The 14,233-nt window shown below is 39.3% G+C and overlaps 2 protein-coding genes across 4 annotated transcripts in view; both read right to left on the bottom strand.

The window, feature by feature from the left end:
* CysRS (cysteine--tRNA ligase, cytoplasmic) overlaps positions 1 to 6,712 on the bottom strand; it is a 107,057-nt gene extending 100,345 nt beyond the window's left edge. The window contains exon 1 of the mRNA XM_070141920.1: positions 6,709 to 6,712. The gene's annotated coding sequence lies outside the window, so the exon portion shown is untranslated. The remainder of the gene's footprint in view (positions 1 to 6,708) is intronic.
* LOC113812904 (uncharacterized) overlaps positions 1 to 13,916 on the bottom strand; it is a 14,178-nt gene extending 262 nt beyond the window's left edge. Inside the window, exons 1-6 of one of the 3 annotated variants that reach the window (XM_027364826.2) lie at positions 13,792 to 13,916; positions 4,861 to 5,526; positions 4,389 to 4,478; positions 3,303 to 3,392; positions 2,235 to 2,429; positions 1 to 990 (exon numbers count right to left, since the gene is read on the bottom strand). The exon at positions 1 to 990 is cut by the window's left edge and continues 262 nt beyond it. In XM_027364826.2, the coding sequence (XP_027220627.2) occupies positions 478 to 990; positions 2,235 to 2,429; positions 3,303 to 3,392; positions 4,389 to 4,478; positions 4,861 to 5,520 (1,548 nt within the window). In that variant the 5' untranslated portion in view covers positions 5,521 to 5,526; positions 13,792 to 13,916 and the 3' untranslated portion in view covers positions 1 to 477. The remainder of the gene's footprint in view (positions 991 to 2,234; positions 2,430 to 3,302; positions 3,393 to 4,388; positions 4,479 to 4,860; positions 5,527 to 13,791) is intronic. The other 2 variants (XM_070141921.1, XM_070141923.1) reach the window with 2 other exon arrangements.
* Positions 13,917 to 14,233: the final 317 nt, after the last annotated feature.

Genomic DNA, 14,233 nt, shown 5'->3' with positions numbered 1-14,233 from the left:
GTACTGTGCTATATTTCATTCCTCATGTTTTCCTAAATGTTTTGGTTATTTTTAGCACCATAATCTCGACATCGTCACGTCAAACGAGAATGGCTTTGGCTTCGACTTCCTATTTTTTTCTTTATTCGTTCGTCCCTTGTTCATTTTAACCGCGGTGCCTGTCTTCTATTTCTCTATATATTTTAAACACCTCCGGTAATTTACTCTTTAAATAGTAAATATCTTGCCAGTATGACTCTTCGATGTGCATAAAAATTTTACGTATCAGGAATTCTCAAGCATATACTTGGCCTTAATAAGGAGTCAGGATGCTACTTAAGTCTAAATGCACTGGTTTATATTGAGAGAGAGAGAGAGAGAGAGAGAGAGAGAGAGAGAGAGAGAGAGAGAGAGAGAGAGAGAGAGAGAGAGAGAGAGAGAGAGAGAGAGAGAATGAGAATGAGAATATGGGTTAACTCCCTAACCTCCGTGACACAACTACGACAGTACTAATCCACAGTCACTCACAACAGCGTCCTTCACATCCGGCAGCCTCGCAGCGCTCCTGACGAGTTCGAGGCCCTCTACCACTCTCCCCAGCGGACTCTCCTCGTACAGAATGGGACAGTCGTTGTTGTAGATGACGAAATGCGAAGGATTCCGGTGCTCGTGGCTGTAGCAGAAGCCGGCGACGAGGCCAGCGGTGACGCTCTGTGACGAGAGCTCCCCCATCGTCAGGCCAGGGAGAGCCGCCCCTCCACTGCCGTCGTTGTTCTGGTAGTCTCCCCCCCACACCCTCTCCCCGGACTGGCCCCGGGCCTCCGTCTCCAGCAGGCGGGTGTTGGCGTACGAAGGGCCGCGTTCTCCCGTGCACAAGTAGAAGAACTGGAGACACCGGCACGTAGCATTCAGGAGGCGTATGGTGACCCGTCCTTGTACTTTACCCGCCCAGGAAAGTTCAAGGAAGGTCCTTATGCAGGTATCGTCCACCAGGTTTCGCACGTCTTCGTACTAGAAAATATATGGCATCAATGAACACACTTCTCTCTAATGTGTAAAACCACGCGTGGATTTGCAACACGAATCTATCAAGGAAGTGCAATATACACTATGTTAGGTAACACTAGTGACCGGATGTAAAACTTTACAAGACAGTAATACGGATATGTAACATGACTTTAAAAGGAGTATATATCATAACTCTATATTGAATAACGCTACCCAAAGGTGCTATAAACTGTGAGCACTGCCATTAACATTATCGCTTTTACTGGATTTACACCAAGACATCAAAAAGGTAGGTTATGATGTTGCTCCAAAGACACTAGATATTCTAATGCTTACATCTGGTAGGTTGTGGAAAGGACCAAATACAGAGTAGGAAAATAGGAAATGAAATGTATAAACACAGAAAGACGAACCAGAAAACCGTTAAACCCGTTAAAAATGAAGAATGACTTTGGATTAAAAAATCGCAAGTAATTTTTAAAATAGCAACAAAAATAGATGATAGTTTTATCAGGAATTTCTTATTGTAAATGATGCCATTAGAAAATGTTTTTAATCTTCAATCAAATTAAAGAAATAAAGAGAAAGCTGTGGAGGAGAAAGAAATAATAACAAGAGAAAGGAAGAAATGGAAGGAGGAGAGTTAAACGGAAGAAAGAAGGATGGAAAAAGCAGAATGGAAGAAGCAAAGGAAGAGTATCTAGAAATAGAGAGGGAGGAATAGATGGAGGTTGAGAATATATAAATAATGGAAGAGCTAGGCGGAGGTAAAGGAAAAAAAGAAAGAATAAAAAGGAGAAATATGAAGAGGAAAAAAAGAAGAAGAAAGATGAAAAGAAACGGAGACGAAGTTCAGGGAAACAATAACCTGAAATGAAAGAAACTTAGTCAAGAAAAAGGAAGGAAAAGGAGAATAGCAAGACAGAAAATGCAGAGACGATCAGAAAAAAACGAAGTGAAAGAGAATGAGTAAAAAAATGGAATTAAAAGAAGGAAATGAAGAATAACGAGAAAGAAAACGCAGAGACAAGTTTCAGGTAAAAAGTAACCGAAGTGAAAGAGAATGAGTAAAAAAAAAGAAAAGAAAAAAGGGAAGTAAAAGAGGGAAAAGAAGAATAGCAAAAACGAAAACGCGGAGACCAAGTCTAGAAAAAAAAACGAAATAAAGGAGAATGAATAATAAAAAAAGAAGTAACAGAAGGAAAAGAAGAAGAAGAAAAAAAAACATATCAAGGTGTTCAACTTACAGACACAGTGTGAGAATAAATCGGAGGCGTCCCTTCGATAAGTGCGTGGAGGCAAATCCTGCCGTCCACCTGGGTGACCTTAGCACACCGAGGCCGCCCATCCTCGTCCAGCACCGCCCACACCTCGCTTCCCACCACCCGCGCCTTCCTCAGAACCTCACTTATAAGCAGAGATTTATCCGACTCGTAGGAAACCTGGAAGCAAATTGAGAAATTACAACTGAGAGAAATTACTACTGATTTGTCACAGTTCTGTATTTGTTATGTACCGTATTCATGTTGACAAATGTGGAAAGGTATGAATGAGAATGAATATCTCTTGTATTGTGAAGATATTCGTTCTCATTCATACCTTTCCACGTTTGTTATGTACTTTAAGGCTGCGTCCATGCCAGTCACATGTTGCTTGGAGACAAATTGGAAACACTGTGGGGGACACAATAGCAGACATTTGGATACAAATCTAATATGTATGAGGAAATATCTGTTATAATGTTGAGAGACATGTTGGTAAATAAGAGTCGACTTGGTGAAACTGTCCACGCCATGTCGGTCTGTTGGTCGGTGGGAGGTCTCTGACATCACCTCGTCCACACCAGGATTGCTAACATGTCGGCCAACAAAATCCCTACCAACATGTCTATTACGATGTTCCTCAACGACTTAACAACTTGTTACCCAACTTGTCAGTCTTAATATTCCCACCGTGTTTTGTCACTGGTGTGGACGCACTTCAGACTGTAACTTGCCCCAAAAGACCATGTGCATCTACTTTGAAAGATGAAATAAAATGGAAACCATACGTTCCAGTGTCCTAAAAGACTATGTAAATCTGCTTTAAAAAGATGTGCAATGAAATGGAAACCATACGTTCCAGAATGAGACACCTTTTATTTAACAAATACCATCGTGATAAATGATGGCAATACCAATACCTGAATTACCAGATAGGCATTAATTGCCGTAATCTAACGGGCAGTACGGAACGACAATAGAAAGGATAGGATATGGTCAACGAACGAACAAAAAGAGCAACTGATACGCTTCATGTCACGTCATGTCACTGACCTGACACTCTGTAGGCGTGACACCTGATGCCGCAGTGGTCATACCCAATTCCAGGACGGAGCCAAATGCCGCACCGGTCAGACTCTCCATCTGAGAAGGGAAGGGCGTGTCTTATTCAACTATGTATTGTTATTGATGCTGTGATCATATTATTGTAATAACGGGTATAGGTCATGTGATAAAACGTTTGTTAAATAAAGGTATGTCGGTGCATGCGATGAAACGTTTGTCAAGTGGAGGTATGACGGGGCATGCGATTTAAAACGTTTATCAAGTCAAAGTGTGACAGAGCATGCGATAAAACGTTTGTCACGTGAAAGTGTGACGACACCTACGATAAAGCGTTTGGATGATGAATGGATGACGACACAGCCCGTGGAATAAAACGTGCTTGTAATATAGATATGACAGTAGAGCCCATATGCTAAAACGTTTGTATAAAACATACGGATGACGGCAAAGCCTATATGGTAAAAACGTTTATTCTGGAACGTTTGATTTCTCGTGCATCAGTTTCGGCGTTCGGTAATTTGTTACAACTTTGGCGTCTGCTGAGATGATGATGCCAGCTTTTGGAATGGTCATGTTGAATTGTCCTATCATATGGCCGATGAAGAAACGTATAAAATAATTGTTATGAAACGACGAAAATTTAAGAGTAAGATCACATTATAAAATACAACGAAGAAAATTACATAAACTGAATAACGTATATTAAAGATCATAAAACACAAACATTACCCATTATATCTTCATTATTCAGCTCCAAATTTGAACACTTTATTTTCAACAATGTTATTTGTCCCAAAAAATAGATGGTAGATAGAAGAGAGAGAGAGAGAGAGCGAGATAGGGAGAGAGGGAGAGAGGGAGAGAGGGAGAGGGAAAGGGAATGGGAATGGGAAAGGGAGAGGGAGAGGGAGAGGGAGAAGGAGAGAGAGAGAGAGAGAGAGAGAGAGAGAGAGAGAGAGAGAGAGAGAGAGAGAGAGAGAGAGAGAGAGAGAGAACGGGATATAAAAAGAGAGTCAGACAGGTAGGTAGATGGTCTGCAGAATGTAAAACCATACAACATGTCAAGTGACTGACCTGATACTTAGTAGGAGTGACAGCTGATGCCGTCGTGGTCATACTCCTCTCCACGACGGCCTCTAAAGCCACCCTCGTTATGCTCTCCATCTGGGAAAGGAAGGAGGAATCTTAGATGAACCTTGTGGTAAATATCAATAAGGTTGAAAAACTCCGCGCGTAGGATTGGAAAAAGAGGGAGGGTCTGAAAATAGAATATGATTTTCTTTGAACGTATATAATTTTTTTCTCTATAATACTGATATGTATGTGTGTCATTACTCATATAGATAAATATATAATTCAATGTGTATAGGCATATATTTGCAACATGAATATAGCCTTCAGAGCACCCTCCACCACAACCATACCCTATATACTTCCCTTAGGCAGTCAAGAAAAAAAATCTAGTGAAGGCACAGTTCCCATGATGGCCGTTTGCAAGCATGGCGGCGACAAGGAAAGTATTACCAGAAAGCGCGCGCGGCCTCACCTCTTCGGCAGCCTGCACGACCTGCGTCTTCAGGAGCTCGTAGGCCTTCTCGCTCCAGCCCTTCACGGAGGCCTCGAGGGCGCCGTCCTCCTGGTGGACCGCCGTCACCTCCAGCAGCGAGGCCGCGCAGTTGACCCGCGCCTGGCTGAGCTCCAGCGCCCTCTTCCAGCCCTCGCCCTCGCCCTCGGCCTCCCTCGTCCGGGCGGAGGCGTCGTTGAGGTCCCGCAGGTGCTCCTCGTGGCGCGCCAGCAGGGAGCGCAGGGCGTGGATGTGCTTCTCCTGCAGCTTCGTCTGCGCGCCGAGTCTCTGCTGGAGGTCCTTGAGGCGCGCCAGGTGGCAGTTGCAGATGACCAGCTGCCCGGTCGTCCTCTCGATGGCCTCCGTCTTGACCACGCTCAGGAGGGCCTCCGCGCTGCGGGGCGCCATCACCAGCCCCGAGTCCTGCAGGAGGCTCACCAGGGTGTAGTTGACCGGCACGTCCTCCGCGCGGGTGACGGGGGAGACGTGGCTCACCCTGCAGAAGGGGCAGTAGAGGGCCCCGCGCTCGATGATGTCCGCCACGCAGAGGGTGCAGAGCGTGTGGCCGCAGCTGAGGCAGCGGGGCTTCCGCGCCTCGTCGTCGTAGCACTCAAGACACACTTGGCAGTCCTGGGAGGCCATGGCTACCTGGGGGGAGGGGGAGGCGTTAGGCGGGGAGGGGGAGGGAGGGAGGGAAGGGAGAAAAGGGTAAAGAAAGAACAGAGAGAGAGAGAGAGACAAAAAGGGATAAAAAAAGAGTCAGATAGGTAGATAGATGGAGAGAGAGAGAGAGGGAGGGAGAGGGCGAGACAAAGATAGATAGATCGATAGAGGGTCAGATAGACAGATAGATGTGTGTATATATATATATATATATATATATATATATATATATATATATATATATATAGAGAGAGAGAGAGAGAGAGAGAGAGAGAAAGAGACAGAGAGAGAGAGAGAGAGAGAGAGAATACTAAAGAAAACAAGATATACAAAAATCTATAAAATATTCTTGAAACAACATAGACATAACTTCCGTCTACCATTTGACCTATACTCCAGCTTCTCTATTCTCATTTTAATGAAAAAAAACGTTCTGATGAAAAATGCATTCATACAACAGAGAGGAAAAAATATGAGATATATGGAACCGGAAAAAAACTATGTGACACTTTTATGATTTATGACTTACTGTTGATAATTCACTTAATAATTCACTCAATATGTTTGTTATCTGATCTCAAAGGTGATGGATTACGTCCGTCGACAGTGACGCGTGTTTATTTACATTCTTTTAGTCTAAGGTTACAGCTGTTATGTTATTATTTTTTGAAAAAAGCTCGTATCCTCTCTCTCCCTCTCTCCTGTCCATGTTTTCTCCTACCCCCAATCTCTCTCTCATTCTCCTTTCTTTCCCTCTCATTTTCCTCTCTCTCTCTATCTATCTCCCTCCCTCTCTCTCTCTTTCTCTCTCCCTGTCCCTCTCTCTTTCTCTTTTCATCTCTCTCTCTCTCTATCTCTTTTCCTGTCCCTCTCTCTCTCTCTTTCTCTTTTCCTGCCCCCCCCCCCCTCTCTCTCTCTCTTTCCCTGTCCCTCTCTCTCTCTCTTTCCCTGTCCCTCTCTCTCTCTCTATCTCTCTTTTCCTGTCCCTCTCTCTCTCTCTCTCTGACCCTCCCTCTCTCCCCACTTTCTCCATCCAGCACCCCCTCCCCCCCACACTCCCTCTCTCTCCCTTCCTCTTGTTGTCACCGACTCAAGACCACTGCTAACATACCTGATAGATTTTTTTTTATTTTTTTATAAATAAATGATTTGTATTTGGACGAATACTTTCTCACAGGAGGGCATTGAATAAGGCCTTTTTTCCGGTGCCAAGAAACTGTCTAACTTCACTAGAAAGTGTCGTTTTTTTCATTTGCGACACTTCTCCGGGCCGATCGCGACAGCAGCCCTGCCGATGCTTCTACGCTGATGCCACATGTGCGGCTCCACCCCCATTCCTAGGAATTGTACTCGAGTTGACGAATCTGATTTTGTTTTTGAATTGTTAGTTATCAACATCTCCAAATTACAAATCAAACGACGGAAAACTATCGAAATCAGTTGAAAATGCGCGGGACCCAAGCGCCTCCCATCATACTTCTTCATTCGTCCATCGACAATGGTTTCGAAGGTCACACTTCTTTAAATATTTTGAAAATGACACTATTTATTGATTGATATCAACTAAATTCAAAAGGATATATAAGTTTACATGTGCATATTCAATTATATATACACGATAAGTAAAATGATTATGTAAAACCTAATATAAATTTTCATAATATTCTTTTAACCATTCGAACACATTCTGTAAATAAAACATGAGATACTTCCCTGTATATTATTCGTCATGGAACACTTGTAGAGGCCTGAATATTGCCCAAAATTAAAGTGTAAATGATATAAGAAAAACAGTAACAAGCCTTACATGACACATCGCATAAAAATGTACACATACGAAAGATAAACCTGAACCTCGCTCTTCTTAGCCGTAGCCCTATTAATACGAAAGCATTAAACCTTAAACTCTATATTGTTATATATGGTGGTAGTGTATATTTTTAATATTATATTTCTGCATATATACTTATATACATATACATACATAAATGCATATATATATGTATATGTATATGTATATATATATATATATATATATATATATATATATATGCATGTGTGTATACATATGTTTAAATATATATGTGTGTGTGTGTGTGTGTGCATACTGTATATATAGGTATGTATGTATGTACACATTTCAGTATGTATATATATAATACATATACATATATGCACACATACACATGCGCGCGTGTAAATACTTTTAAACTAGTACTTGGTACAATAATATCCTCATTAACATCATTAAAGTTATTAATATTGCACCATACAGTGCAGCATCAACTTGAACTTCCCATTTTCTTCCAGTTTTAAAACGGGCAGAGGTGCTCCGCGCGCTCATCAGCCAGGTGCAGTTGCTTATACATGACTCCGCCCCCACAAATAGGGGCGGAGTCATAGGAAACTGTAGTACTGCACCCCTTGGCGCCGGAAAAAAGGCCTTGTTTGGATGCTTAGTCACAGAAAAGAATTCATTATGTTTCTGCGTTTGCTCGGGTACATTATTTTACGTGCAATGCCACGGGAATATCGACCTTTTCTGTAATATACTTGATATTTCCGCTTTGTTTAATTTCGATTAGTTTAAGCTTTTAGCCAAAATGACCTAATCCCATCTCTAAGCTGTTTTTATTCTTTCTCTCTTCCTCTCTCTCCTACTACATTTTCTCTGTTCGTTTGATTTTTTGTCTCTCCTCTTCCTTGTTTCTTCTCACTTTTTGTGGTTCCCTTCCCCTCTGTCTCTATCCCTTCTTCTCTCCCCCCCTGCCTCTCTCTCCCTCTCTTCCTCTCTCCTCTCTCTTTCCTTCTCTCCTCTCTCTGTGACTCCCCCTCTCTCTTTCTCTCTCCCTTTTTTGCGACATACGCAACGCTTTTCTCTTGACGGTTCTCTCGTCCTCCTTATTCCATATATTTCACGGTGTTTCTGGCATCTGGCGTCACATTTCCTCTCCTTATTGTGTTATGGTTAAGCTTTCTGGTGTACAATACCGTGTACTATTATAAACCCGAGCTGTGAAAACTTTTCATTTTTTTGTCGGAATGTCAAAGGAATTGGTATTTAATAAATTTTAAAGTATATACAGTTAATAAAACAAATGAAAATGATGGTATAATAATAATGATAATAAAAATAATAGTGATAATAATAATAATAATGATAATAATAATGATGACAATAATAATAATAGTAATGATAATGATAATAATAATAATAGTAATGAAAATAATAATAATAATGATAATAATGATAATAATAATAATAATAACAATAATAATAACAACATCATCAACCACAACAAAAATAACAATGAAAATAATGTACCAGATCTGTCATCACACGACCTGGCAACTGTTTACAGAGCGGATGTCCACCCCGCATTTCGTCCCTTTTCACGAAACAGTGTTTACGTATAAAATTACTTTTACAGAAATTGATGTTTTCGTATAAAATTACTTTTACAGAAATTGATGTTTTCGTATAAAATTACTTTTACAGAAATTGATGTTTTCGTATAAAATTACTTTTACAAACTGATGTTTACGTATAAAATTACTTTTACAAAATGATGTTTACGTATAAAATTACTTTTACAAAATGATGTTTACGTATAAAATTGCTTTTACAAAAATTGATGTTTACGTATAGAATTACTTTTACAAAATGATGTTTACGTATAAAATTACTTTTACACAATGATGTTTACGTATAAAATTACTTTTACAAAAATTGATGTTTACGTATAATATTACTTTTACAAAAATGTAATCCAAAGTTTTTCAACAAGTGTAAAATCCCTAACATCATACTGCATGCCACATCTCAGTATCGGCAAGAAATTGTGTTAATTAAAGACAAAACAGGCATTGGTTCTAACAGCAAATACGCATAAAAGTCCAAATTGCTGGTTATGACGGTACGTGAAAACAGAGAACGATATATTAGTCTTTTATTTAGCTTCATCATCATTATCATTCGTCATCGTCATCATCATCATCATCGTCATCATCATCATCGTCATCATCATCATTCATCATCATCGTCATCATCTTCGTAATCATCATCATCATCATCATCGTCATCATCATCATCATCACCATCATCATCGTCATCATCATCGTCATCATCATCATCATCATCATCGTCATCATCATCATCATCATCATCATCATCATCGTCATCATCATCATCATCATCATCATCATCGTCATCATCATCATCATTCATCATTGTCGTCATCAAATGTAAGACATATCTGTGACGAAGCTACAATACGGGTTTTTGTAAACGGGAAGAGTAAACTGGAGTTTCGTAGCAGAGAGAGAGAGAGAGAGAGAGAGAGAGACAGAGAGAGAGAGAGAGAGAGAGAGAGAGAGAGAGAGAGAGAGAGAGAGAGAGAGAGAGAGAGAGAGAGAGAGAGAGAGAGAGAGAGAGAGGGGGGGGGGGATGGGGGAGGAAGAGGGAGAGGGAGAGAAAGAGAGTGAAAAAGAAAATGGTACGGAAATATCATGTTACTTTATCTCAAGTAAAATTATGTAAATTTGTTTATTGTACTATGAAAAAAAATGTTACTCAGCTTCATATGAAAAAATAGCTGTTCTGAAGACAAATGTCTCATGTTCCTGCATACTTATAATGACATATAAAGAGTTTACTGATAATATGCAATGGTCTATTCAACACCCTCTAGAACTGTATATATACTCCTCTATGTACCTCATGTAGCATATGCCCTGACGAAGCAATAGTGAAAAGGCCTTCGGCATATTCGTGTTTTCTTGCCCTTCCCTTCGTTGTTCTTGTTGCAACCCTCTAGAACAATATAAAGCCGAGTCCATTATTCTAACCTTCAACATAACCATAAAGTCGAAATGAAAATAATTAAATGGTTCGCGTGACAAAAATAAAAAATAAATGAAAGGCAGAGAAAAAAAGGCATATTTTTTTTTCCAGAAAATGGGTCTTCATATGCAAAGGAGTTCTCTTTGTGTGTAAAAATCGGTTCATTGCACCTTCGGCTGGATGGAACAGACTAAAACAGGTTGATGCAAACCCCAAAGCCTTTCAATAACAGGGTTAATACTGTATGAATAACTAAATTCTTCTAAGTGTAGCATATTTAACGAACAACTTTAAAAATCTATGACATAATACGTAGATTTTGCGAAACAAAATGTGATTTTCTTAAAATTTCTTGGGTGATCAGTGTATTGAAAATAGTCATGAGGCATTGTTACGCCAGGCACGTGCTTAAACCCGTTCAATGCACGTTCTTTCCTACTTTCACGAGCCCTCGCTTGTACCAAGAGACGAAGATTGATATTCGTTCCTGAAAAAAAAAATAATAATAATAATTCCCACGTACTTTATTTTACTTAGGAAAATGTACTGATATTCATCCAGAAGCATATGAGCCACTGTCTTTATGAGCAGGAAGATGCGAGAGATAATATATGACGATATAATCTGAAAAGGGTTTACACATGCCATGAAAACTAAGTTTGTCTCATAATTTTGTCGCATCAATGGACACATCGGAAGCGAAAAAAGAATATTATATATTAACCCTCGTACTGATGACCTTGTACGTAAAATCAATACCCCTTACCAAACCCTATTCTCGATATAAATCTTTATACACTATCATACCTACCATCACAAGAGTATAATATACCCCTACTACAGCCCATTGCGAATACAAATCATTACACACTACCCTTGCTACCATCTCCAGCTGACATTTACACAGCACACACAATTATTCTGCAGCATTTGGTACACATAGAGCAAGACTGGGCAAACGGCACACCTCGCCGTGCTACATTATAATGACAGGTTAGACACTGTATCGCATACAACACAGTCGGCCATATGTGTATGTATACTGTGCAGCGTAGTTTCATATACTCGAGTGGTGTGTTTTGTACTTTTAATGGAACTGAAAATAAGCTGTTTAACGCGATAGGAAATTCCTAATTCACTTGATAATGAACTGATAATCTCCGGTAATTTACTCCTAATATGATTGCAAGAAACTTCTGTTTTGTCTGATAAGAAACTTCAACTACATGTGAAGCAAATATCAAATCTACCTTATAATTCTACTCTGATAACAAACTACCAATCTAAATATAAACTAAGTTCCTGATACAACACTTCTAGTTAACCTCATTCACAATACCCAATCTACCTGATAAGTAACCTAACCTCCTAAGAAACACCATCTGCATAATAGAATAATACGAATCTACTCTATGTCTACTCCTAATCTACCAGGTATGATATTCCAATTTCCTGATTTGCACATTGAACATTTTTTTTCCTATTCTTCTTGACATGCAACTCTCAATATACGTGTTTGGGATATCAAATTACATCTTGACTACATGACACAAATTTCCTACTTAGTATGATAAGAAGTTTCTAATCCAACTGATAAGCTCAAAATTAATTCGTCAAGCAACGTGTAAAATATCCTTTAATTATGCTTTAATGTCTGATACTTGATGATTATCTTATATCTCATTATCTTATCTATTTGACCGCGTAATAAGGAGCGGTTAAACTCTAATTCACGTTATCAAAAAATCGAATCTCTTTGATATGGGGTTGCTAATTAAATTCGAAATGATGCTATCTTCTATTGATAAGCAAAATACACAATTCTAATTCTAATAATGAATGGACAAATATGCAGTTTTTATTTCCCGAAATTAAACATACAATTGACAACACGTGTAAATTAGTATCAAATTTGGTATAAGGTTGAATACTTCTCTTACTACTTCTCTCATTATTACATAATGGTATAATATTATTTTTAAACAAAATGACTTAAACACATTTCTATGCAGTCTCTCTCTCTCTCTCTCTCTCTCTCTCTCTCTCTCTCTCTCTCTCTCTCTCTCTCTCTCTCTCTCTCTCTCTCTCCCTCTCTCTCTCTCCCTCTCATTCTTTCCCTCCCTCTCATACAAAAAATGACGACATTGACAATGGAGACAATCATTAACAAGTATGGTTATCAACAATAATAATGTAATAACGTTGATAATTTCGGCAAAAATGACAATGACAATAGCGAGGATGACAAAAACTCCACCAATGAGGTAATTCAAAAGTTTTTCATAACGTAACCAGTACCCTACAACCAACAATATAGTTTTTGTCGCCATCATAACAAGTGAATCATTCTACTGTTACCTCTGGGCAGTTGGGCACATCGTAGCTTTGATGTTCATTATGTAACATCAAATTATCATATTATATAATAAACACAGTGATGTTACAATTACTTTTTATTATCTATTTTTATTATCACATCCCTGCTATAATTAGGAACAACAATTCTATCATATCATTAATAATGTTTGCAATCTCTGATAACGATACCAAATGAAAGTTCAAGTCAAACAAAAATGAAAATCATCGATATTGAACTAAAATATTTTTCTGGCAATGGTCAATGTATCCAGTTTATTGCCACCATTCTTATCAATATTAATTGTTATTTCAATAGCTTTTAGGGATATTGTTTAACAACTACATCATGAAGTGAAAGATCAGAAAATGCTATAATCTGTAACCTTTGAAAAGTAACAAAATGAACGATAAAAAACGGGACAACAATGAAAGTATTACGGTCATGTAAATTGGGAACCCCATGATGGCAACACACGGATGTATAGCCAATCCAGACATATTGTGTAATCCCTTTAAAGTCGATCTAATGAAACATGAAATAATTAAAGAAACGCATCATCTCACAAACAGGATCTTCAAACGTAAAAGGTGATAAGATGATAATCGTTCGATAGACGCCTAGAATTTCAATTAGCTGGTATCAAATGCAGAGGTCGGCTCACTGGTTTGGTAACAGTTCCGCTGCTTTTTTTTTTTATTGTTGTTTTTATTCTCCCCCCCCCCCTTTGGTTCCAGCCGCACATGAGCCCCGTGTTAATCAAGTGACCAAAGCAATAAACCGATTTAGAGTAAAATAAAAAGCGCCAAACCAATGAAATAACCGAAGACCACGATATGTGACGCAGTTAGGAGATCCCCGTCCCTTTAAACCACGGAGCGAAATGGATGAAAATAGCATTTCACTTTTTAGCCTTCCCTCTAATTAATACTAGACTTCCCTTTTCCTCCCTTCCTTTTACAACCACCTGTATTCTAACGAGAACGGATATTCCAAGTGGATTGTAAGCATCGACACGTTTTCCCCCAAAGATTTGAAAGGAACTACTGACCTCCCAGGTTGAGGTAGAGCGGTGTAGAAGGGAGGCTTAACAGGTAGAGGAGATGGAGGTGGCGACGGAACGGAGAATCCCTCACACCTGCCTCATGAGGGAAGGAGGCGGAGCGAAGGCGCGGTTGCCATGTGGCCTCAGATTCTCTTATGCAACCTCATACTAAAAGATACAAGACTGGAAATATCATACGAAGATACGTTCTGCTTTTTTAAAGAGAGAAAAAGATGGAGGAAATCTGAGTGATCTGTTTGCTAAAGGAGATGTAAAGGTAAGGTGGAAAATAAACATGGAAAATGCACTCGCTGGCATGTTTCGCATTTCCTTTCGACGAAGCCTGAATGCAAAGGTGAACATAAAACCAATATTTACGCAAACTTACTGTAGACAATAAAGAAAACAATAACTGTAATGTCAGAACTCCAACATGATATTCTGTAAA

This window comes from Penaeus vannamei, chromosome 28, assembly GCF_042767895.1.
Source record: "Penaeus vannamei isolate JL-2024 chromosome 28, ASM4276789v1, whole genome shotgun sequence".
Classification (NCBI taxonomy): domain Eukaryota; kingdom Metazoa; phylum Arthropoda; class Malacostraca; order Decapoda; family Penaeidae; genus Penaeus; species Penaeus vannamei.
Note: the sequence above shows the minus strand (reverse complement) of the source record. Positions and strands in the feature narration are given on the sequence as shown.